Raw genomic sequence first — 26,869 nt, 5'->3', positions numbered from 1 at the left:
GCATGCTTGACTAGCAGGATGCAGGAGGCCATCAGTCCCATCAGCCGCAGAGTCAACCTCCCTGAAATCCATGACTAAGGCTGAAAGCTCAGGATTATAGCCTGAATGTCCTTAACTCTCCTTTCTTGTGGGAGGGTGGGGTTGGAGGCCCAAAACTGAACCATGTCCAGTATGGCTCTGATGAGGGGGAGAATTTGGCATTGAGTCAGGTATGCTTTTGGCATGTTGATGGTGAATCCAAAGAATGACAGGATTTTTGTCATAGAATGGAGGTGGCTGACGACCAAGCTCCCAAAAAAGGTATCCATAACTGCTCAATTGAAAGGCAAGAGGAGCATAGTGGACATTTCCCTTGGGTGGACTACTTCTGTCAGGATATTGGTCTTGACCTCCAAGGTGGGCAACTGGAGACATGGATTTCAGCTGCTCTACTCATCACCATGCTATAAAAATGTGCTCTCTTCACCGGCAGAATCAGGGGGTCAGAGGAGCCCTGACTTAGGGGAAGTATCCTGGCCACTAGCTGCTTGTGGGTCATCATCCCAATTTCCTATGTGGTATGGCTGCCCAATCTCATCACCTGCATCATACCCATTGTCTGAATTTATGCCGAATAGGGAATGCATGGTATTTGTTCTCCTTTGTGGAGGTGTCAGGTCGAGTGAAGGAAATGGCACAATGACAGCAGCCTGACACGACAGAGGTCGATCTTAAACTGATGCCAACTCGCAGTTAGAGAGTACAATAGGTACCTCGTCTTCCTGTGTCGAGGGACTCGGCCTCAGCGTTGAAGTACCAGGAACCAGTGGGGACCATAGCTTGGAAGGCAGAGTCTGAACTGAAGCCGGGACAGCCATTTGATGGTCTGGAAGGCTTCATCTGGTGCAAAGGGAGAACCCACTTATAGTATTCTAGATGGAAGGCGGCTTGTCTCCATGAGGCCTGAAGGCAAGAATCCAAAGAGTCAGAGCATGGACCCAAGGAACTTTTCAATCTTTTTCTGAGTGGTGGATGGCCTCGGAAACTCAGGTTGTCCCGGAACAAGTTGCAGGATAGGCTCCAACTTTGATTGATTTTGGGAGCAAGATGGAGATGTATGGTGCTTCCCTCACGCCTTCTCAGGCAAAAGTGAGTGGCGGGCAGATTCCTAAAGTTTTTTCTTCGACTTATCTGATCACCTTTATTGAGACAGTAAGGTAGTAAGCGCTATATAAATGCAATTACAATACAATACAATGCCCTTAACAGTGGCTCATAAAAAAAGCCTTCACTCCCCTGCTCCAAAATGGCCGAGGTATTTTCTATTTGGCTTAATAACTCATGGTTGTTCTCAGGCAAGATTTGAAACACATCCTAAAAGTTCAAATCGAAACTGTTAAAAATTGCAAACAACGCCTCCATGCCCCTGAAATTGTAAAATTGTACTGGACATTACTTCTGCTTTTCAGCATTGTTGTGACCTCCCTCGCACTCATACATTCTTGGCACTGCTGTCTGTAGAAAGAGAATCCTCCCCTCCCCTCCTCCATCCTTCATGGACGGGTTTGGCCTGAAAATCTGTGCATTTCCTTTTCCTGCTGGTTTTCCTATCTGTCCATCTGGTTGTTCCCAGCTCTGCGTGCACTCATCACAAGCGCCGCGACTGCTAATGTCTTCATGGAGACAATCTCTTGAGCCCTCAGCACTAACATCTCACACGGGAGCACGAATCACGCCCCCAGCTTGAGAAAGACGTACTTCTACCATTCTCTTCATGGAACGTATCTTACATCTGTTTAGCCCCTTCACTGCGACTGGCCTTTTACCATGCCAGGCGAGGGAGCAAGTAACTCTCTTCCATCCTATTGTAAAGGACTCTGATATCCCTCGGGATCTTGCTCGCGCTATAAATAACTTTATAAATAAATAAATAAACCCCCCATGAGCATCTGGTGTTTCATTGAATTAATGTGTCCAGTCCAGGGAATTCTACGGATCTGTATTTGACTCTTTTTTTATTTATTTTTTATGCAGATTTATATAGCACAAACTCGACCAAAAGGTATTGGAGCGCTTTACATGAGCACCGGTTACGTTACACAAGGACACATTCAGGCACTGGGAGATTAAGTGATTTACCCAGAATCACAGGATGCGGATGCGACCCCGAGGCTCGAACCTTGGTTTCCAGCACCAAAGTCGGCTAGCCGTCAGACCACATCCTCTCCCCCAGACTCCGTGGTCACATTTACGAATCCCAGCCAGTCCACTCAACTTTTCATACTTCTGTGATTGAGAAAATTATTACCTACTCTACCATTGTCTTGCTTAAGCGCCAAGAGACCTCCTTGAGGGGCAACATGCGCTCTACAAATACATCTTTTATTGTGAGGGGTTCTTGACAGAGTGAATCTACAGTTCATACAACATAAGCTCTCTGCTTGACACATGATGGCGAATGGCGGATGGAAATGATGTGGAAAATAGCTGTGCCTCTTTAAGATTGTCCCTATCAATAGCTAGGGTGGGTCCAACTGGGAAATAAGGAGGGTGTGTCAGCATGATGCGGCCTTACTCATGTATAACAGAATCCTTGCATCCAACACTATTCCATTCGAATTTTATTCCTAAACGTTTCATCAAATGATTGCCCTGGTGTACCATTATTCTGACAACTGAACGGCTTCCTAGTGGAAGGAGGACTCAGAAAATATGAGTTAGAAGGTTTTTCTGAGGCAATGGTTGTTGTGGCTGATCCTAGTGATCGAGTTTCCATGGGATGTCCGTGGACTGCTGCAGTGTACTTCAAGGTATCCTGAGAAGGTTTCTGTTGGATGAACACATGTAGCATCTAGGTGAGTTGTGCTGTAATTTGTCGCTAAGTTATTGTGGGAACGGTCCCTGGATACATTTGTGGTGGAGAACTCAAAAGCAACAAAGAAAATGGAGTTAACATATGGATTAGAGGAAGAACCTGAAAGAGACTGCCAGTTACAATATGAGAAGGAAAACCTTTGAAGAATCATAAACTGTAAATTCAGCTTGTCAATGCATAGGCCTCAATAATTAGCTGCAAATAAAATAAGCATTAAAAATGCAATAGGTTTCGCCTTTGATTAAGTTAAAGCCATTTGCTTTGCTAATGGTATTGTATAGCAAAGCAAATGGCTATAACTTAGTCAAAGGCGAGAGCTATTGGCTATGCCAGTGCTTGTTTATTTTAATGTTTGTACAAGTTAATTTCTGTCCTCTTCAATGGAAATGCCATCATGTAAATGTTGCAGTCTGCACCTTAGGCAACAGACCCAGCAATATGTATGTTCAGTTCATCTTTTTAAAAAAAAAGTAACAATAAACCTTTCCCCGGGCAGCCTTTCGCAATATAAATATTTTTACATCAGCTTGTTTTAGAGGCCTTTCAATGAGGAATAGTGGAAAGTGGCCTTCATTGTCCACGGAACACTTCTTTCTACAAAATTAAACTTGTGAGACGAAAATGCTGTCTTCTGACCTTCTTTGTATATTCTGTACACGTAGTAGTTCATGCAAGTCTATATATTCAGTGCATATGACATTTTCGACATCTTTCATGTAACATGGACATATGTAAAGCCCTCTGCTACTAAATCGATTTTGACCACCCCAAAAAACCACAAAGTAAAACGGCATAGTAATTTCCTTGAAAATATGTACCCTGTGCTCTCATTTGAAACACATCTGATCATAGAATCCAACTGAAACAATTGTCTAAGAAGAATCGGTTCCAACACAATTGGAGTCACAATATAAAAGAGCAAATAAAAAGTAAACAGCAATCCAAATAGCTATATGATATGCCATTGGAAGCGTCAAGTGTAAAATGCACTTTTACAAAATTACCGTAGCGTCGCCTATTAGAGTAAGCAGAACACTAACTGACATACCAAAGGCTGTCGTGTAACAGAATGCATAAGACAAAACAAAACAGGATCTTGCCTCTCCCAGTGCCATCCAATCACCTCACAAACAATGCAGTGTGTTGCCAACAAATAAAGTAATTTTACACTCTATCATATGTAACATATTAACATGTACACACCAAGCATCTCCCATCATCCCTAAAAAAAACTGCCATACAGTTTGTTTTCGTTTGACCCGCTAGGTTTGGCCATCTGTAGATGTGCACCTGCCACACGACCAGGGGTAACCAGGTGTGAAAGGCTAATAAAGGTGGAAATTGCTAATGAGAGTTGTAACACGCGGCAGTCACCAGAAAAGTACATTTCACTGTGCTGCATTATTTAAATCCCCAAATATAAGGCTGGTGTTAATGAGCTTTTTACCATGTGCTTTCAATGACATTGAGTTACCGAGGCGCTTGATTGGTATTAATACATCACTATGCAGTACTCACAAACGTCAAGGTTTTATTTAATTGAAGGTTTTAAAAAACAGGGACATCAAACCACTTAATGTAGATTGCAACATATGGCGAGCCACTGAGTCCCCAAAGAACAAGGTCTGCTTAAGAGAAGAATCACTTTAAGCTCTATATGAGCGACAAAACTACTTGTCATGACCGTGATGGGATGATATGACACAGGAACGATAAAAAAACAGTACAGGGACAGTGACGGGGGTGGACCACATGCGCAACATTTAGAACTATGCAGGCACATTTGCTCACTCATTTTACTTCTAGACATGGCACAGGTTCTGCGAGCTTCAGGCGATAATGCTCTCAGATTTGAGATAGAGTTAGTTCCCTTCTGCCAAGTACTTGTAAACAGTGCTTTTAGAAATGAGCCCAGCAGCCCGCCCGCAGGGACCCGAATGTCCGCGCCGGCCGTGTCCCAGTATTCCACTTCTAGGGAGGAATGTAGGGGCACAGAGACAGAGGTAAAAGGCCCCAAGTCCATGACTGATGCAGGCTCGAGCAGCTAGCGCCAACGCTGCCACTTCAGAGCTCGCGCATATGTTTGCAGAGAGGCTTAGGGAGCCCTCGGTGGCTCTTCATTACAGGCTGGCAGGCTTTCCATGCCCAGAGGTGACAGTACGGATTGTACAAGTGAGACACCCCAAGCTTAGCTCCTGGCGTGGAAAGCTTCCCGCTGGCTCCAATGAAAAGAGCAAGGGACATTTATATCTGACTGGATATAACTACCAAAGCCTCTCCTGAGCGCCATAGGTCACCTACGGTTCATAATTTACACGTCAAAGCGCCCCGGGGCAGGGCTGCTGAAAATGTTAAGGCGTCAAGAATGTATCATTGATTGAAGTCACGAGCGACCCATTTTGGAGCTGTGGATCTGGAACCATTTGTGTAGAAGTACAAATCAAATGTGGCTTGCCAATTCGCAGAAAAGCACAGGAGCCCTGCAGCAACATGCGGAAAAGCATCAGCTTTAGATGCCAGAAGGAAAGAACAGGGCGGCAAGCAGTGGAAAGAACAAGCGCAGTACCGCAAAGGCAGCCACGTGTTTATTTTCACATCGCACTTTCACTTTAATTGAAAGCGCGATGTAAAAATAAACACGCGGCTGACTTTTCCAAAGCCGAATGAGAAGAAAAAGATGCACACCGACTAATGAAAGAGTGTGTGTACGGCTGCTGGTAAAAGATCCAATCCCGGTGGGCGGGGCCAAAAGGAGACAAGGCGGCAACAAGGAGGGACTAAGAAGCCTCCTTTTCAATCGTGAGCCTGCGTTTTGCATGGAGAATGACGGCAGTCAATGAAGAAGATGGGCGGGGCTTCAACTCCACCTCCGAGAGCTTCGGAATCTGTATTGATTCCAAGAAGCCCTCGTAGGACGAGAGCAGCGCATGCGCTGCTCACGTCAGGGCGAGACCTAAAAAACATGTAGTTGAAGTGGCCTAACTCATTTCCCATGTTTTATGTGCTGTCTTCTGGACTCATCCAAAATGCGAATGACACTTCCAGTAGCAAATGGCTGTAGGGGGCTGATCCCATGCACCTCTCTATGGAGCTCTAGCCGACAGCTAACACTATCAATCTAGACATAAAAGGCTTGGGAAGGGAGGACGCCAAGATGAGTCTCACAATAGTAGTAAGGTTTTGAAAGGATGTGGTAAACAATGGCCGAATCATTCCCCCCAAGATCCTCTACGTCTTTCGGACCTTGACTTTCTCGATCCCTAAAGATTACATTGCGGAGCTTCAGTCATTCTGTTACACAAACCTCTGGGAGGGGAGAGCGGAGCGTATCTCTAGACACCAATGCACTCTCAAACCGCGGATGGGAGGGTTAGGCGTTCCCAACCTAGCATGTTAGTATGCTGCAGCAGTCCCTCGTTTCATCATCCACCGGACCAGGCGCGAAACTGAAAAAGGGTGGTGATCATACTATGGCGGCAGGGCCCGTTTGGGAAATCCCATGGAAACGCAGGCCTCAGATAACAGGCACCCTGTATAGCTCGCCTATCACTTGTGCAACTCTGGAAGACTGAGACAGAGACGATTAAATGGGCTCACGCCCTTGACATCATCCGTTACCCCCCTCTGGGAGAATGCTGACTTTTCGCCTGGCCTGGATAGGTGGCATTACAGTGCCTGGCTACAGCGAGTCTGCAAAACATTATGAGATGTTTTTGAGGGAGATTCCATCCAGTCTTTTGAACAGCTTAAGCTAGACTGTGGTCTTTTGGAAGCAGAGCAATTTTGCTACCTCTAATTAAGGTATTGGCTCATTTTCACGGGGCTTCTGCAGGGTGCTACCTGAGCTGTTGCACCCTTCGAGAAATATCAACGCAATTGCACTGGTGACACCCATGCTTCATCTAAGATTATGCTGTTACACACCAAAGGGCATACTAACAAATTTCCCTCCCAACATTCCTGGGAAAAAGACAAAGGTATAACCCTAGACGAAGCCCAATACGAAGAAATACTTATCTGCACAAATAACATCACACATCACACAGGGGGAATGGCTAGCCAAGATTTTATACCAGTAGAACTACACGGCGACTCGCTTAGCTAAAATGAAACAGGAGTTGACTCACGCTGCTGGCGAGGTAACGGGAAGGAGGGTACATTGTTACACTTGTTATGGTCCTGCCCAACCATAGGCCCATTTTGGAACTCAGTCTCCACCCCATCATGCATTTCACAGGGACAAACCTTGCTAGGTGCCCAGAGGTTACTATTTTGGGACTCCCTGCTGATGAGATGTATCCCCTATGGTGGAGGAAGGGTTGTTTGATCTCCCACTTACTTTTTGCTGCCAAGCAATCCAACCTATCGCTCTGGTGCCAGCCGACTCCACTGAAAGAACTCCTCTGGATCAAAAGACTATGGTGGCTTCTGGGCATGGAGAAACTGTCAAGAGAAACTAAAGGCAATGTCAAGGAGTTCCCGAAACAATGGCGGCCACTGTTGGACTTCTCTGCTTCGGACTACAAGGAATTGACATGCCCTAAGCGGATGAGGATCATGAAAATTCTAGAGGACTCCAAGCTTGACGCCTTTTATTCCGCAATTCACCCCCCTACTAATGATGCCTCTTAGCTGATGAGTGCCTATACGCCCCTTTCAGGGATGTTGTCCTTATAGCGCTATCAATGTCTCTTTACTATTGGTTATTCCTTCTTCAGAGTGTTGGAATGGACGGGCCTAGGGGAGGGAGGGTTTCTGTTGGGTCGTGGATTTGCTGTTTTGTAGACATGTTTGTCTTTTTTTTTAACCAACAATAATGCCAACAAAAACGTATTTGACCTAAACAAAAGCGGAATCAAAGACGATCTGCAATACGCATGTGTGAAATCTGTATAGGCGGTGTCAAACAATCTATTTCTTAATTTGTCAAGCTGGGGAATATCAAATGAGAGGACTTGGGCACGAAAGAAGATGAGTGTCGTGTATGCTTCAAAGATTATATCTAGTTTGTATATTGGAATGTTGTGTTTCGCTCTAAAACAAAGTTACGATTTATGTGAAGTTGGTGATTGAGGAGTCAGCCAGGAATAAGTGTTCAGAGTAGAAAAATAACTTATGGACCTTGAATAAGGGCAAAGATGGAACTTTAGATAATACCACCACACGTTGTGGTACAACTGATGCAAGAAAGCAGTACCTCGTATTAAGCAACAAATGGCATCAAAAGCTGAAGGAGGCCAGAGAGGAAGTGCAGTTATCGAATATTGATCTTTGTCAATAATATGAGGTCATCAAGGAAGAAACAATCATTGGCGATTGTGTCAACACTAGAAATGCAATGATAAACAGTTTTGGGACGATCAGTGTTTTGTTTTTTCTGGTTGCCAGGTTGAGATCGCCTGCCCTGCTCTACAAGCCACCCCTTAAAGGCCGGCTCCGAATGTCTGGGCACCTCTCCTTACTTGTTTACTGCGTGTATGAGCCAAAGTCAGAGCAGCTGTCATCATCTCCATAACATATGTAGCACTGAAACGTGCATGTTAGTGGAGCAATACACCTGTTGCATGCCTAATGCCTCCAAAAGAAGTGGTGTTGACAGCGCTCCAGAACAAGTTGGCTCTGTCCTTAGACACCTGTACACTGATCCTCCTCTTTGGTGAGGGGCCTCCCACCCTACGTTTCACCACATTGTCTCTATGGCTGAGGAGCGTCGTCCTACTGCTTCTGACCATTGTAAAGGAAAGGAAATATATAATGATAATAACTTTGAGTGATTATCATTTTATGTTTCCTCTGCTGGTGTGCGGGGCTGCTCTGCTCACGGAGCAGGGCAGGGAAGGAGGTGTTTTCCCACTCCTAAGTGCACTGACTGCTTGGTCGGTCCTCTCGGGTCATCCAAGCCAGTCATGTGCACTTTCCCCGTTCTCCATGCAGGCTGCATTACAGCCTGCGTGGAGAACAAGCCCAGGTCCCCATACCCTGGCTGAGCATCAAACCATGACACTCAAAACCAATCACAACGATGTATTGCAGCGTTTTGATTGATCAGGGGAGCCTGAGTGCTCACTGATCACAACGCTGCAATGTAGCGTTGTGATTGGTCATGGAAACCTGGCTGTTCTTCCTGGATTCCTGTCCCACAAGGAGATCAGGAGCAGAGACAAGGGATCCTGCGCAAGGTAAGTGTATAATTTTTATTTTTGGTTTTACACTGTGCAAACTCACAATCCTCCTTAGCCCCCTTGCCCCCCCTCCCTGCCACATCTCCCACCCACCACCCATGAGTGATGCCGTCCGCCACTGCTTTTTTTACCCTGAATTGTCATTTACTAGCAATGAAGAATATAGAAGTTATTCCTGAGGGCCAGGAGGAGGCCACCTTTGTAAATTTGTAAATTAGAAAGAGCAGGGGATATAAGAAAAATATTAGGCTGGCATGGAGCTGATGTCGCAAGGTTGCACACGTAAAGTGACTTTCTTGTATTCAACCCTCTCGAAAATAATATTAATCTACTAACTAACATGTTTTGTCATATTAAAATTGCATTACACGACATATTAGGTATCTAGGGGAATCTTGACAATGTGCTTTTACTAACTATAATCCGCTTGCATTAAAATGGCTGCTTCTACGCGGGATTTTCTACTGCGCATGCGTCTGTCACACTCACGTGACATGCTTGGTGGGAAAACTTTTGCTTCTGCACACTAGAACTAAGATAGCTGTTCTGTGTACTAACGTGCAAGAAGCTTGCATCGCTGCTTTGCTAAGTTGTTTGTTTTGCTTAACATCTAATGCAATAGTTTAAATAAAATAATGAGAATAGAGTAGAAAGAGGTGGTATACAGTGCATTCATTTTATTCTGTGTCTCTAAAACTGTTTCTTTTCTATTCTTGCATGTATCGTATTTGGGCCTAAAAGTACTACTGAACTCCATCTTTGGAGAGACTGTGCCTGTGCGAAAGAAACCCAGAGCCACTGAAGCTGAGGCATTGAACCCATGCCATTCTGACATGGATGGCAAGAACTATGAGAAGAGTGAACTCCTCACCCTGCCAGAGGAAGCAGGATTGAATACAATGTTAATTTGTCTTATTGTTACACTTCACTACCGGGCAGATTAAAAGCACATGGGAAGATAAAGTCATGGGAGGGTACATTTGAATACATGATTGACAAGTTACATCATAATAATATGGTGTGATGACTACTCCTCGTCCTTTGTCCAATATAAATTGTGGGATTCACACATTTGCAACATTTGGGGGTGATACACTGATCTGGAAAATAGTATAACTAGGGTAGGCTTAGCTAGTTAGATTTTCCGACTTGTCCGAATAGCTGACCTGTCACTAACCCAACGCACTCAATAGGTGATTGAGAGCAGAGTTGCTGGCGGAGCACTCTGTCAAAAGATTTGATAACCCAATCGGGGTTCTGGGAAGGAGATCGATGACCCAATCGGGGTTTGACTGTTAGCTGCAGAAAGGGTTTTACAACGCTGGCGTTTGAACTTTAGCTGTGGTGCTGGTCATAGCCTGTGGTGGTCTTTGTCCTGATCCAATTTTGGTCCGAAACCTGTCCTGATTCTGATCTGCACCTGTTCTTTCCTCCTGATACCTGCATTTTGGGATTCTTATCCTTTGACTCAGCCTGTGGCCAGGGTTGGTCACAACACCATTCTAGGTAACTATAAAGTGTGGATTTGTCACTGTACTGTTTTTTCCTTTTCTCTACCCACCCTTTGTCTAAATGCTTAATGATATTACTTTACAAATTATTGCATATGTCGTTCTAATCTTCATCGTTCTAAATTGAATAAGAGATTATTGATTTCATGGTTTCAAACATTCAAAAGATTTTCTTAGATAAAGAATTTAAACATTTCCCGAGTTTGTGGTTATTTACAAGGACCATAGATATTGATGGCTTGGATTGGTAAGACAAATGGTATAGATCTCGAATGGTAAAATCTAAATTGATTGAGTGTAGGTTTACCTGTTTTAATATATATACATAGTTATATGGCCCAGGTGAGTATGTTGAGCAGGTGAGCCCGCGCTCTATCAGAGCGATGAGGACAGACGGGTGACAGGGGGTAGGCCGATCTGCTCTCACGCTATTAGGACAGCAATATACACAGCACATTTTCTCTCACAGTTGCATGTGCAGGGAGCAAGTGTTGCTAGGGCCTGAGCCATGAACTGATTAGGGCTTCCTTGTCTTGTGCTCATCTGCCTTTGGGAGCCTTCGGGGGCTTGGGAGGAGCTTGAGATGTGAACTTCTTCTCAAAATTGTGGTTTCGTTTATCCTAACAGGAGTAGGTGAAATGTGAGCCTTTTAAATATTGTGTAGTTTCTGCTCAGGTTACCAGCTGGGATTGCTCTTTCACTTTCTTGCTCGTTAATGGGTTGCATTTACCCAGCAGTATCTGTGCCTATAAAAAAAGCATGACTGCTGCTCATCTCACCGATTTCAGCTCTTGCCCTTGTGGCATCCTTTAATCTTCCAAAACCATCTCTTCCATTTTGCCATATGGACTACTCAGCCTTCTATGATGACCCCCTCATTTCTGGTGTACATACACTGAGCACTCAGCTGTGTGGCTGCCTACATACTTTAGGCCTGATTACAATTATAATTTACATATGTATTTCTCATAGGGGCGTAGCTTCAGGGGAGATGTTTGGGGTGTTACACCCCCCCAATAAATGTATGTTCTGATAAATAGTTGGGTACCGATGCTTTCAGTCGGGTATGGAGAGCTGTCTGTCTGATTTTACCAGGAAACAACCTTTCTCCCTGTTTTGAAAGTCCTCGAAAATGGTGGTTATTTTGCAAAATATTGTGTATCCTCTAATGTATTACTCCTCCCCTTTCCACAGCACCTTAGGTCCCTCTCATGCACCCTGGTTGTCTTATAATATATTATAACTTATGTGCCAGCGTGAATGTTTGTAAAATCTGAAGCTCATCCCCCTCAAACTTACTGACAAAGCTACGCCCCGATCTCTCACATACCTTCACCCATCACACCACCAGGCACGATGTCCCACAGCACAATAACCGTACCTCAGTGATCAAAACCCAAACATGAAAACACTTCCACATAAGCTCTAAACATAAACAACACCCTTCCAACCACACCCTACATGGTGTAGCTTACTTTATTAGGGGTAGCAGGCATTACACAAATGCTACAATACAATTGTTTACCCGGACGGTTATCATGAATGTGTGTGCGTGTGTATCATTAAAGAATGGGGAAACGTGTTACACCTTCCTTTTCTATGTTTTGATGCTGAAACGTAACTTCTTCCATATGTCGGACAGCCCCTGGCCGTCTGACGTCATGGTGGGCATGTGCGGAGGACGACTGGGGGCTGTCCAAACCGCGCACGCGTCAAATTCCTCAGCACCAGGGGGAATTCCGGTCACAGCGCAGCGGTTAAGGAAGACCAAGTTTGTTGTGTTGGCCACACCATTAGCGATGATCTGGAGCACCTATACTACCTTGCATTGGAAGAGCTTCCACACCAGAGTGGTGATAGCAACTCTTGGAATAAACCACCCCTTCTTGATAAAGGGGGTCTGCCCCAGCTGTACCCACCTTACATTTGAAGGGCTTGACATCCGAGTGGACGATCATGTGGGCCTTGAGCGTCTGTTTCTGCACAAAGCTTTTGAAGCAGAGGTGACACTGGTAAGCTCTTACGTTGGTGTGGATCAGGACGTGCCTCTTCATGTTGGCAAGAAGGGTGAACTCCCGGCCGCAGATGCCACATTTGTGCTCTTTCACACCCTAGAAGAAACAGGCATGGATTATAAAGTCAAACAACCAAGAGGATAAAGGGCCTACATTGTGTGCTCCTTAGAAAAATGACACACCAAATTAAACGTATGATATGTTTTTTAAGAAAGTACAGCATTTAATAACAGTCATCCAGGTAAATAGGGTCTAAAATATACCCTCTAACAGGTATCCAGGTGCTGTTGCATCTCATTTATCACCTTCTGCTCCTTCATGAGTTCTCCTTTGTCCAGTCTGCTTTCCATAAATCTAGCAGCCTTTGTCCCCATAGCAACCCCCATGTCCTTTAACAGGGCCCTGCCATGCACTTTAAGGATACTCACTGAGGGAAGTAGCTGAGTTCCTACCCTGAACCCTGATGGCCTGGAGGTCTTCCTCAATGCCAGGCAGAATCCTTAAAGGTTCCAGGACATGACAAGATTTTCCTGGCATTGTGGTCAGAGGATTGCCACCTCACTCTCTTGTTCATCTTCTCTCCTAACACTGCATACTGCTGTGCATACTGCCTAGTTTACCCTGCCTGCACCAGCTACCAATCATTTAGCAATTGTGTTAGCTTTACATGGACCTTTTTGCTGCACCATTGAGAGCAGCGATGATCTCCTTTCTGTCCTTTTCCACATGGCACTACCATCCACCCTGTGATGGACCTCATTGATCATCAGAGTCTCCCTTGAAAGTGATAATGAATTGAAGAATCGCCCATTTCAAGGTGCTGCACTGCATTTTCCTCTTTAACGCTGCCTTCTGGACTGTTGCAGGGACCCACTGTGTGGTCCCCTTCACCAGTCTGCGGTTGCCCACCTGTCCATCCTTCCATATTTTTCCGCAATTCTGAAGGCTAAAATCTCTTTTGTGACGGGGCCCACCTGGCCCTCCTTCCATCTTTGTCCCCAATCCTGAAGGCTAAACTCTCTTTTGTGAGAGGGGCCGTCTGTCCATCATTCCATTCTTGTCCCCAATCCTAAAGGCTAAAATCTCTTTGGTGATAGGGTCCACCGGTCCATCCTTCCAACTTTGTCCCCAATCCTGAAGGCTAAAATCTCTTTTGTAAGAGTGGCTCCCTATCCATCCTTGTGGCTTTGTCACCAATCCTGAAGGCTAACATCTCTTTCGTGAGAGGGGCCTCCTGCCCACCTTTCCATCTTTGTCTCTAATTCTGAAGGCTAAAATCTCTTTTGTGACAGGGACCTGGGCTTGCACATGAACAGTTGTAGGCACATAGGGAGAAGAGCAACCATAGTTAGGTTTGTGATTAAGGACTACATTAAGGCACTGCATTTAGTAACTGCGTCTTTGCTTGTTCCTTTTTCCCTAGTGATCTTTGGATTATGCTGTAACATGGTGAAGTACCCTGCCAAGAGTCCTTAGGTTGTCATGCTTAAGTAGTCACGAGAAGCAGGCCTCAGATGTCCATTGCTATGCTAGCTGGCATCACCACAAATCATCCTTTTAACCGGCATGGCTTGACCAGTCTTGCACAGATCTACCAGCCTGCATGTTATTGCTCAGGATTTGCTGAAATTCAAGCCAAGGTAGCATATCTTTGGCGAGTACAGGCAACTCCATCCTAAGGAACCAAAGCTGTCTTGTATGGAATCGTCAGCTGCAGCAAAGACGGTACTCTTGGAGCCTTGGAAATGCACCCTGTGCATGCAGTACTCAATCAGTCAAGAGCTGTTTAGGTTCTGAATTCAGTTCTGATGCCATTTTAGTCGCCTATCACAATGGTTTTAGTTTGGACCTAAGGATTCTACCAGAAAGACATTTGAGCAATGCAGCTGAGGATGTGGAACACTTCCGTTCAGAAGATGGTGAACAGGTGACATCAATTAGGTGTCTCCACCCATGGACCTGCAATATTTTCTGATTCTGGGAATGAGTAGTTGTGCAGGGAGAAATTTCTAGCCTAGACTCAGAATCCTCCATTCCAAAGGCTCCATTCACAAGTGCTGCCCATGAGTTTAGAGAAATGGTGCTCACGTTCTTCCAGATGGATAATAGACACCTAGGGTAAAAATACTATTTATCTTGTGTGATGGTTGTTCTGGTATCTTCTAGCAACTAATGTCCAGTGATAATGCACGAACTGCAACTGCTGCATTGCTAGGAAGACCAAAGCCAAGAGGGTGACAGAGATGCAACATCAGCAGCTTAGTGGACTTAATGATGTGGCCTCCATGCATATACTGCACTTTTTATGTGACGGCAGAGGGGTTCTTGATAGGCCATAGGTGGCCAGCCAGGCTGCGTTTCATCCATGGTCAAGTATTTGAAAGTGGATTGATCAAGCCTATTCTGGATACGAGAAGGCCCAAGATGATAAGAACCACTCGCTATTACCACCTTTATTCACAGGTGGAATCTTCAACAAGACACGACTAGTTAGTGAGTAATACTCGGCATGCTGAGGACCACCAGAAGCCCAAGCTGAGCCAGCATTTGTCACTCTGGTGCATTGCTAAAGCTGGCCAGTGGGTGATTCCACTGAGTTTTTGCCCTTACTTCATGCTGGGCTTTCCACTGATATCTGTTTTGTTGTAACACATGATGGCAGCCATCCTGAACCGTATGTCCATTGTATGAAAGAACCCTAGACGTAGCTAAAGAAGGCATACAAACTGTTCTCCAATACTGCAGCCAAAAACAAGGAGTAGAGTAATGTTGTTGAGGAAGGAACAGAAACTCTTGCCTGGAGTCCTGTTCTGAAGTTTCAGTCATAAGAGAAAGGACACACTCTGGATTCTTACCATTGCATTGTGGTCAGCAAATTCATAGGTCTTCCAGTGTATACATAATATGCTCAGAAATGTTAAGGAAGATGTCCCTCAGCCCTCCACATTGCCATCGCTATTGGGGTCTGGGTCCAGGCTGCCTCATTGACCTACCAACGGATGTGCAACCCTTGATCTATCTCACCAGTGACATGCTGAAGCCATGAGGCCAAATACTTCCATGACTCCACCAAGGCCATCAACTTGTGCACCAGCAAGCTGGGATATTTGGTAGACATGCATTCTTCGGTAGGACGGTAATATATAAGCCAGTGCTGATGCTGTCCAGATTTGCTGTTATTGTTCTTTCTCTAAACAGCCTTATCCATCTACAGTTTGTGGATAAATAAGTGTTTTTATATCTTATTGTTCATGGTGTCTTAGGCATAATGATATGGTATTTTGTATTACCATGATTACGTCTCTTTGCCCCACTACAGAGACCGTACAGGGTACGCCCTTTGCCGCACAGAGCCTGAGCCCTGAGGTGTGGCGAGCACAAACCCAGCTGCATTCAACTCTGTGATGGCAAACTCTACACGCACTCTTCTTGCTTGGTGGTACACTTTACACTGCACAAATTTACAAGTGCATCCTAGAGTGGATCCTTGTATAAACCAAAAACAAACACTGGAATAACAAGGTACCATAATTAGCTACCACAGCTTCTACTTTGTTGTAAACCTAATTGTGGCCTACTTGTTGCTGTGATGTGTTTCAATTCAAGAAGGAGTATTTTCAATCCTCAATCAAGCCCTTGTTGACAGGGTTGTGAGGAGGAAACGTTCCTGTGATAAAGATTTTAAAAATAAAGCCAAAACCAATGAAACACAATAAATATAATATCTATACCAATAGTACAGACATAGAGCATATTCTAAACTATGCCTAACTTGGACTCACCCCTAAAGTGCTCCGTGCCTAAGTGTAATCCCGTATTTCTTCAAATCCCTAATAGCAACATTTTGTTTATGCGTGTGGTTTGTGAGTCTGTCTGTATCTTGCAGGGTCTTTGTCTAGACTGTACCTGATGTGAGTTTGTTTTAAAGGAATCGCCAATCACAGGGGTATGTAACTCGGCTGAGGAACTTGGTTGCTGAGGGAGCCCACCTGGCATGGTCCAAGAATATTTCGTTAATCGGAGCCCAAAGGCCCCCTCCAGCGTGGGGGTATGCAAGGCTTAGTCCTCTCCTTCCTTTGGTTTAACTTGGTTAAACATCAGTACTGAGTCCGCCCCAATTTTGTGTACTGTCAAAAACCTAGGTGTGATCAAAACTGAGGCCAATGTAACTCTGCCTGTGCAAAAACTACTGTACAAAATCCTGCCTTTTTCCACCCGCGAGTCGTTGATCTGTTTGCATTTCCTTATCTGCTGTCAAGCCTTTTTTTCATCCTGTCTAAATTACTGTAAGGATAAGTACTTGGTTCTTTCCAAGGCCACACCATACAAGCTGCATTTAATATAGAATGCTGCCTTTGAAATTTTACTGAAACTGAAAAAAACACATGATTGCTTCTAACACTGGCCTCTGATGCAAGACTGCATACATTTCAACCCATTCTGTCTCATATAAAAACTTTTTGGGCATGCAGACTTTTCCTCATTCAAAGTGTTTCAACCTTAATGTCCAGGGAGGACCCGCTGCAGGAGACAATACCTAGACTCAAATGACTAGGAGTTGGTCTCAGTAATGGCTGCACGGTGAAGGAATTCAATTTCCCTATCTTGCATTAAAAAAAAACTTTTGAAATCTAAAAAACCACAAAAAAAACATGGCGTTATCCATCTTAATCTTAGACTAGATGCATACTTAGTTTTTGGGGAGACATTGCGATGTATAAAACTACATCAAATAGCAAAAGGTTCCATTTAAAAAGAGCATTTGGTTAAACTTAGCACCATACAAAAGTTATAAGGTGTCTTTTTTATCCCATTTTTGTCAATTCAAATGTTAGTGGAGAAGACACTTTTTTCTTTACTTCCAATTTCATTGACTGTTATTTCTGAAGTTTCGATCCTAAGAAAGTCAACGGGAGAATACCCATGGAGAAGGATGGCCAGTCAGTCCTTGATGTGAAATGTGCACCAGTGCATTAGACTACTACTAAAGAACCGCCCCTTGATAAGAAAACATCAAGTACTCTTTTTCCCATCTTGCATCCCTAACACACACATACGATTAACATTCCAAATCTCCCTTTGTTTGAAGATATCCACCTGAGGTTAAAGGCCTATAATGAAGTCGGTCTTTAGATGGCACACATGAAAGGGTCAGGCCCTGAAAGTGACAGAACCATGAAAATCTCTGCATACCCAAGACATTACTAAAATACTACTCAGAGCGCCTCAGCCAGCCACACAATTCAGGAAACATTATTCGGAAAACATGCAATTTCATATTGTCACTGTTACCTTAGATGTATTTGTTTGAGGACAGAGCAGAGCACCTATTCCCATGTTTACTACAGACACAGAGTGTGGCAGAGTGCCCGTAGCTGTAGCTATCATGATAGAGCAACAGAGCAAGAATATCATTAAGAGTTGATTGCTATTGGTTTATGAGTTTTGTCTGCTGCCTGTTTAGATTCCATAAGCGATGTGCTAGGCTCAACTTCACATATGTATACAGCAGCTCCTCAGATCTCCCACCCTGACCTACCTTGTGTGTAAGGGAATGCTGCTTGAGATGGTGGGGCTGAACAAACTCCATGCCACACTCCGTGCAGATGTACGGGCGGATATCCTTGTGCTTCATCATGTGGTTCTGGAGCTGGCTTGGGTACTGGAAGCTTTTGTCACATTCACTGCAGTTGTACTGAATTGGACCACGATGGGTTGTTAAATGCCTTTTCAGCTGGGCCAGTGTCGGGAAGTCTAGGCCACACTCCACACAAATGTTCTCTCTGCCGCTCTCGTGCTTAGACTCATGGGACTTGAGCTCACTGGGATAGGCGAAGCCTCTGCCGCAGATCCTGCAGTTGTAGGGCTTGACTTCGCTATGCTGCATCATATGTCTTTTAAGGTGGCTTGTTTGGGTGAAAGCCTTGTGGCAAACCTGGCATTTGTGAGGCCTCATGCCCTGATGTGTCAACATGTGGGTATGCAGGTGGCTGAGCTGCTTGAAGAGCTTGCCGCACCGAGAACAAGCATGGGGTTTGATGCCACTGTGCCCCAAAATGTGGGTAACCAAATTGTACTTCGATGTATAGGATTTCTCACACATTGTGCACTTCCAACGCTTCTGGTCCACTCCAACATCCACATAATAGCTGTCATCAATCTTGATGTTGACATCAACCCTCTCCACCTTTGGTCTCATGTCCTCATTTTCTTGCCTCTCAGCATGTTGCATGGGCTGCTCTGTTTCTCTCCTCACCTGGAAAGGACTGCCATAGTGTAAGCTGGATGGTGGCAAAATAAAGGGAAAGATCATGCCAGGGTGGATTTTATGGCAGTAAGGATACGAAGGGTGCAATAATGCCGTGCTCTCTGGCCATATCACCGGATCCTGTTTGATAGGCTTGGTGCCAAAGTGCCCGACTGTTCTATAGAACTGAAACCCAATGTTGCACAAGTCAATCATCTGAGATCTGTAGAAGGGCAGGTGAGGGGGCTGGAATATCATCGGATGGTCTGACGGTGCCGCACAATTCTTATCATTATTCCGGATAGAAGGAGAACTTCGGTCGTCTGGGGGGTCGCTATGCTGATTCTTCGGAAGCATGCTCTTCTGTTTTTGAGATCCAGTGTGAAAGGCGGCATGAAACCTTTCAAAGTCCTCCGCTGGAGGGCTGTATTGAAATGATGGAAACTCTGCTTCACAGTCTTCTTTGAATGTAGAAAATCTGTTAAACTTCATCATGGGAGGAGTTGTCTGGTAACAGTGAGGGAAGGTAGTCGCTCGCTTCATGTCCATGTTGAAGGATGGGGCTTCTGTCTTGATTGCACGCGTCTCCATCTACTTTGCTGGTAGGTTTACCTAAAGAAATAAAACATAGTGTTGCATTGATATCGTTGGCTCTGCACTTCAAGTCAGAGAACAGGAATAGTTATAAATTGGCATAAGATATTTTTGATTTCTTTTGAATGTGTCGATAACGATGTGCTTTCAAATAAACCATACACTAGAGCCCACTTTACGAGTGTGTTAAAATTTGGTGTGAAGATACTGCAAAACCAAAATCACCATTTGAGCCAGTATCCCCACACCATATCCCATAAATTACAAGTTTTTGCCTCGGAACGGGGAGTAAATACTCAGGACAGGACAAATATTATGAGGTTGTTTTCCAGGTACTTTTTCGCCTTTACGGCAAGGAGAATGCTGACATTTTCGGCCCGCTTAAGCAGTGTTTTACAGACTCTATCTTATCTATTGGAAGCATTGTCTTCTGCACCCACACTGATGCAGGGGTCAGGCAGGGTCAGGCTGTGTTGCTGCTTGTGGCCCGTTATTAAAGACAAAGGTCCTTAGCTTTCAGATTTTAGGAAAAAATAAGATATAGGCCATAATAGGAAGCTATATTCGTCACTGCCCAGCCGGACAGGACATTTATTTTAAACAGTGTAAGACTTGTAGTTCATAAAAGTGATAACAAGGCACAGTCCTGTACCAAAGAAGTTAGAGAACATACAAGAGATTCAGAAAGAAAATAAAAGGATTATAGCAGGCAAAAGAAATGAGCATAAATTGGCCACTTTTAAATCAGTGTCAAATTAAAGTAATGCCAAACAAGTACCAGACACAACATGATTAAATATAATAGTAAGGTTGTGAAGGCACTATAAAAAGTCGACATTTCGATCCCTTGTGCTCAGTTGTATGGGATCATCATCAGGACTGACATATTTACAGTGTTTGCCTGGCAGGTTGAATTATTACAATTGAATAACCGCCCTGAATTAAGGTTAAATTGACCCTATTCAGTAAAGTCGGTCGGGTAGTTGGACGCCCGCCTGTGGGGAACCTTATTGTTGTAAGGAGGTCCGCACTTCACAATGGGTAGCAGGGGACCGGTTTTGGATAAACGGATATTTGATCCTTATGGCGGGACGCCCGAACGCTGCATCAATCTGCGAGCTCGTAGCTATGGGAGCAGTGTCCCTCCGTCAGCTCTCCCTGCAGCATGAAACAGAGGATCCCTTAATTATCAAAGGAGCAGCTGTAAAAATAAAATACCCCCCACTTTGAGCCCTATGGAAAAAAAATTCCTAGCAAAGTGAGTTATCCTGACCCTTTCTATTAAGGAGATCGTGGCCATTTATGCCCAGACGAAATAGCCTCAGAAAGATGCATTTTACAGAATGATTTGAAAAGAATGTGGCCAAAAACTGCACATGTACCAACACTGACTTCTTTCTTTCTCTGATTTATTCTTTCCATATTTCTCTCCACATTTCTGTCCTACTTTATATTAATTTATTTCCTTCATTTTCATTCTTCTCTCATTCTGTTTTTCCATTTTTCTTTTGTTCGGCCCATTCTTCGTTAAGGTGTTTTTTGAGCGCTCTGTCCTTCTTTATATTCATGTTTAATGTTTCTTCCTGCTTTCCACTTTTCCTTTCCTTAGTATCATTCTCACATTTTTAGGTTTTGCCTGGCGAAAGCTGCGCTCTGCGCAGCTTTTTCGCACAGGCGAAAACCTAATGAGTATAGTAGGGGAGACAGGAACGGCCCCCGTCTTCCATTGGCTAGCTCCATAAATGGAGGCTAGCCATTGGAAGACGGGCCTGTCCGTCAATGCCGGACCAGATTCGGGGGCGTTCCCGAGAATTTTTGGCTTTGGCTACGTCACGCTACGTCAGCCAAAAGCCGGGAACGCCCCCGAATCTGGTCCGGCATTGCCGGCACCCGCCTTCCTGCTCGGGGCCGGGGAGTTTCGTGAAAAACACCCAGAGCGCTTCATAGTGCTTTTCTGCCCTAGCGAGTGCTCACCTCGCTTTTTTGTAATTAAATTGTCCCCTGGCAGGCGCCCAGGGACCTTGCCGCTATTGTTTATTTTCACCTCGAGGGAGCCCACCCCTCGGTGAATTCACTCCCCGCCTGCAGTAGCTGAGACGGGCCGCCGCGCTGCCCGCGACGACCCGGAAGCTGAGGGGGCGACCCGGAAGTCCCGCTCCCCCAGCGCGGACAAGGAGAAGCAGCTGCACCCACCGGCAGGGCTCCATGGTGGAAGAGGAGCCCCGCCGCCGCCCGTGAGAGCACCCGGCCCCAAGAAGCGGGACTGGGTGAGGAAGAGCTGCAGCGTCCAAGTACCGGTGAGTGCGGCCGCAGAGAAGGGAGGGGTGCCGGGACACGTCCATTACCCGGAACTCGCTACATGGACGCGCGGACCGGATGCGTCTTCTGACCTTCTGACTCAGGTGAGAGCCATCCCATCCACCCGATGCTGACCGCAGTAGCCCCTTATTATCTCTCTCTGACCTCATTCTTATTTTCCCTCCCAGGTCGCCTCGAATAGTTCTGGACGCACCCGTCCAGTACAGTACTCCCACCTTTGGCACGGGGTGCCCTAGTCGTTTACTGTACTTTTTACCACATGGCCGACTTTGTATCCAGTAGTCGCCACCACTGTAAGACCCCCTGCCACTGTCAGTCATCACGCCGCTCGCACTCTCGTCCTCTGATAATCACCCCGTACTTTTTTTCTTTTCTTTAGTCTTCCGAAGAGCACCTGGACATCCACAGAGCGCAGCAGGTGAAACGTGCATCATTTTACATTCCTTCCGACTAGCGGTTCTTCCATGATTTACTCCCCCCCCCCGCCCTCCTCTGTGACTTGTATACCTTTGTGGGGTTCATCTTGTGTTATTGACACACGATATTAATATCCTCTTTCTATGTAGACTCGACTAAGGTCTCTCCCAGAGACTGTTTTTAGACCATGCACTACTTGAGCTTCTTACATGTCACTATATGACACTATATTACCTTCTCCTACCACTCTCCAGTGTCACCTGCGTAACTGCCTTTATTCATTCTCCAGTGCGTTTGTGTGCTTAATACACGTATCATTACGAACTCTCGTCCTTTTCATTTACGTGACCCCCTTCTATTTGCCTGTAACTACGCTTGGGCTCGGTCTTGCAGTGTGTGTGGGGGCTTGCAGTGTGTTGGGGGGCTTGCAGTGTGTGTGGGGGCTTGCAGTGTGTTGGGGGGCTTGCAGTGTGTGGGGGGGGCTCGCAGTGTGTGGGGGGCTCACAGTGTGTTGGGGGGCTCGCAGTGTGTGGGGGGCTCGCAGTGTGTGTGGGGGCTTGCAGTGTGTTGGGGGGCTTGCAGTGTGTTGGGGGGCTTGCAGTGTGTGGGGGGGCTTGCAGTGTGTGGGGGGGGCTTACAGTGTGTGGGGGGGGCTCGCAGTGTGTGGGGGGCTCGCAGTGTGTGGGGGGGCTCGCAGTGTGTGGGGGGGCTCGCAGTGTGTAGGGAGGCTCTGTGGGTGTGTAGGGGGGCTTTGTATGGCTGTGTGTGTGGGGGACTCTGTGTGGGTGGGTGTGTGGGGGGCTCTGTGTGGGTGTGTGTGTGGGGGGGCCTCTGAGTGTGTGTTGGGGGGCTCTCTGTGGGTGTTTGTGTGTGTCATTTGCGAGAGATAAAGCTAGTGGCATTGTAAATGACAATGCCATTTATTTATGTTAAAAAAAACATAAATAAAAATATTGTCAAGAGCAATGCCAATAGCTCAAACTTTAACAAAGGCAAAACCATTGCATTGTAAATGCTTGTTTTATTTATCTCCTGTACTACCTTTCCCTCTTCTCTCATACCTCCTTCTTCTTGAATTCCTTCCATTTGCTAATTCTTTATTTTCTTTCCTTCCACCGACCTTCCACCTGTCTATCATTTCTTCTTTCCAATATGTTATTCTATTTTCAGCTTTACTTTCTTTCTTCCCATTTTTTTATTTCGTTGTTATTGCCTGCCACCCCTTTTTCTAAGTGTCATTCTTTTATTTTTTGTCTGTTATATTCAAAACATTTCTCTTCCATTCTGTCACCATTTTAAACTTTTTTGAATTCTTCCACCCCTTCCCCATCCCGACTGTAAATTATCACCATCCCTTCTGCTTTGCAATGGCTTGCAAGCCAGAGATGAAAGGTAATGTTAGAAATGTAATTCGTCCCAGGGACCCCCCACTGAAGCTGTCAGAGCAGGGGCCTCACAATGGCCTTTATTATCTGTTCCAAAGTTAGCATTACAGACCTGATAATTTCTGTTCCGAAGACACCGGGACATTCATAGTAGCGAGTGGCAGAATTTCACTCAGAGGTTTTGCTCCAGATGAAATTCTGTTGCTCGTAATGAGGGCTTAACAACTAGAGAAACATCTGTTAGAACTGAAGCCTTTATACAAACACTGACATTTGGGAAAAACAAAATAGTGAATCGAAAACACAAGAGGGCATTTCTGATTTTCTTCAAATAGTCAAAGTAAACCTGATTGCAGGAAATTGGGTAACTGGTTGGGGGGTAAAACCCTACTCAAGCAGCAACCACAATTCTTGTGAGGGTGAAACACAAGCAACCCCCAAATTAACCTGTGCACAACCCTCTGTAGCTTGGCACAAAAGCAGGCAGCTTTAAATTAGAGGAAATGTGTAAAGTATTTATGCAGCACTTCAAACAGTAATACAGTGAAAACACAACACAAGGAAAATCCTACACCACTTTAACAAATACGATAAAATGCAGTAAACTATTTGAGAACAAAACAACAAAAATCCAATCAGTAGAACTGGAGAGATGCAATTTGAACGAATATAAGTAGCAATAGTGCTCAAGATCATTAAGTGCCAACTGTGTAATCTGCTCGGACTGCACCAGAACAAAGTCACAAGTTCTGGCCAACCACGATGGAGTGCAGGCCAGATACAGGGCCCAAGTTAAACCCCCTGAACAAAGTACCTTATGGCCTTGGTGCGCAGTCTGCGCGGCGTTGCTTTGCAAGGCTTCGCATCATCTACTTTGCATCACTCAGTATCAGTTCCAGTGAGCTGTGCCGCGAAGCCTGATGGGGCTTTGCGCTGCTCTGCGTAGGTTCAGATGAAGCTGGCAGCTGTGCAGCGAGGTTTTGCAGTGCTTTGCATTGCTCGGTGTCAAATCCAATGAGGCTGGCAGCTGTGCTGTGAGGCTTTGCATCGCTCTGTGTTGGATCTAATGGGGACCACAGCTAGGCTGGCAGAGCACCTTCATTCACACTTCCAGGGTCTAGGGTAGGGAAGGCAACACTTAGGGGGTTTGGACTCACAGCAGGCAGAGTCCAGGAGTAGGGTTCAAGATGGTTGGAGCCTTTTCTGTCCCTGAGGCTCTGATCAGAAGACCAACCAACTAGCCCTTGTAGTCACCCTGGTAGTCCAGGGTTCAAGATGCAGGTCTGGTAATTCTCACCCAGGCAGTAGGGAAACAGGGCAGCAGATCAGCAGGGCAGCAGACAGTTCTTCCTGCAGATGAGCAGCACAGCAATCCTTCTTCTGAGCCTTCCACAGGTACAGGAGTGTCCTGAAGAATTGGGTCTGAGGGCGCCCACTTTGAATTGAGAGAAGCTTCTAGAGTTCGCTCCAACAGAGGTATCTGGAATTTTCTGCCTCTTTGCCCTGGCCCCAGCTTGCTTGGGGGCATAAAATATGAGTGTGCTGTGGCAGAGTCTTTGTGATGTGTAAGTGTAGTAGGTGACAGCTACGTCCTCCTACCAAGTCATCAATGACCATCCTGCCAACACCTTTTCTCCCTTTGGCTCACTGTCTCAGAGTAAAACACAATGACCAACTGACAGATACACCTAGTCATGTGACCCAGGATACAGGCTGCATGCACCAAATGGTTCCAATAAGAAAACACCAACTTTCTAAAAGTGGCACTTTCAGAATTGTGATTTAAAATCCAACTTTACCATTAAAGAAGATTTTAGATTACAATTCGTTAGACACCAAACTCAATATTCTTTTCTGCTCCCAAATCAAAGTTATCACTTATTAAATGTTATAAGGTAATCCAATGTTATCCTGTAGGATAGGTAGGCCTTGCATTAGGGAAAAACTAATTTAGGAGTTTTCACTAACAGGATATGTAAAAGTTAAAAGTACATGTCTAACTTTTTAAATACACTGCACCCTGTCCTGTTTGGGGCCCACACTTGGGGTGTTTTATATGTATTAAAAATCAAGGTTTAGGCCTGCTGAAAGGTTTATTTTGCAAGGTCGAAATGGCAGTTTGAAACTGCCCACACTGGCTGGAATGGTGGGCCTGAGGCATATTTAAAAGGGCTACATAAATGGATGGCACAATCAGTGATGCAGGCCCAATAGTAGCATTTATTTACAGGCCCTAGGTACATGTTGTACCACTTTACTAAGTAATTATAAGTAAATTAAATATGCCAATTAGGTGCAAGCCAATTTTGCCATGTTTAAAGAAGAGAACAAAAGTACTTTAGCACTGGTTACCAGTGGTAAAGTGTTCAAAGTCCTAAAGGCCAACAAAACAGGAGGGTTAAGGCAAAAAGTTTGGGGATGTCTAACACTTATGAAGGATCTCACAAAATATTAGCCATATGTCTGGAGTATGGATGTTGTGATGGTATTGGGGCTTTTATGCTTATAGCCGTGTTTGTTGCATGTCTTGGCGTACATAGTATCCAGGGCGATCGAACGGTAGACCAAGGAAAAGAGAGGTCACAGTCTTGATGTGAGGTGTGCACTGGTGGCTCATCCTCGAAGGTGTGGGGGCATTTCCCCACCAAATGCTCCAAGTGTCAGTCGAGGGACAGGAACTTTGTGGCATCTGCTTTTGGATCATACTGGGGAAGCATAACACAGTCCAGGCTTTGTGAGTAACAGGCAGATTGGATGGAAAACACTGACCAGATGCACCTCAAAGGATAAACATTCTGAGGGTAGAGGTTCTTTGTTGTTCTGGTACAGTGCCGCATGGCTTTCCACATGAGGTTTATACTTGCACAACATCGGCAACACATTTTACCACACCGACCATCTACATGTGCTGGTTATTCCTGCTGCAAGAGTGCACTTGTCTGTGGTTTTATAGCCAATCTGACATCATCGAACAAAGCAACATTCTGGAATGCCTCTTATTTGGTAATTGTTAGAGATGCAGGGCTGGGCAAAGAGATTTTGCTTTTCTTTTTCCCCTACAATGAAAGGCCACTTTACAGATATAGCTTTCGGGACTTGACTAAAATGGCGACGCAAATGAATGCTTCTGCTCCTTACTCAATGTCCACCCAACCATTTTCTAAAATATGTACCCATTCAGGCTGTGAACATGCCACCAACATACAATAGACCTCAGCAATGCAGTGAGGGCTGCCTGGTTGTTGCATGATGGCCACTGAGATCATGCTCAGCCACGGCCTAGCTGGGCATGGCAACTTATAGTTAGTGGGGAAGGAGCAGCCCTGCCAAGTGTCACTCATGGCA

At 45.2% G+C, this 26,869-nt stretch overlaps 1 protein-coding gene across 2 annotated transcripts in view; it reads right to left on the bottom strand.

The window, feature by feature from the left end:
• ZNF366 (zinc finger protein 366) overlaps positions 1–26,869 on the bottom strand; it is a 157,693-nt gene that overhangs the window by 64,976 nt on the left and 65,848 nt on the right. For both annotated transcript variants that reach the window (XM_078675277.1, XM_078675278.1), the window contains exons 2-3: positions 18,102–19,421; positions 12,467–12,658 (exon numbers count right to left, since the gene is read on the bottom strand). In XM_078675277.1, coding sequence (XP_078531403.1) covers positions 12,467–12,658; positions 18,102–19,400 — 1,491 coding nt within the window. In that variant the 5' untranslated portion in view covers positions 19,401–19,421. The remainder of the gene's footprint in view (positions 1–12,466; positions 12,659–18,101; positions 19,422–26,869) is intronic.

This window comes from Lissotriton helveticus, chromosome 2_1 (assembly GCF_964261635.1).
Source record: "Lissotriton helveticus chromosome 2_1, aLisHel1.1, whole genome shotgun sequence".
Taxonomy (NCBI): Eukaryota; Metazoa; Chordata; class Amphibia; order Caudata; family Salamandridae; genus Lissotriton; species Lissotriton helveticus.
Note: the sequence above shows the minus strand (reverse complement) of the source record. Positions and strands in the feature narration are given on the sequence as shown.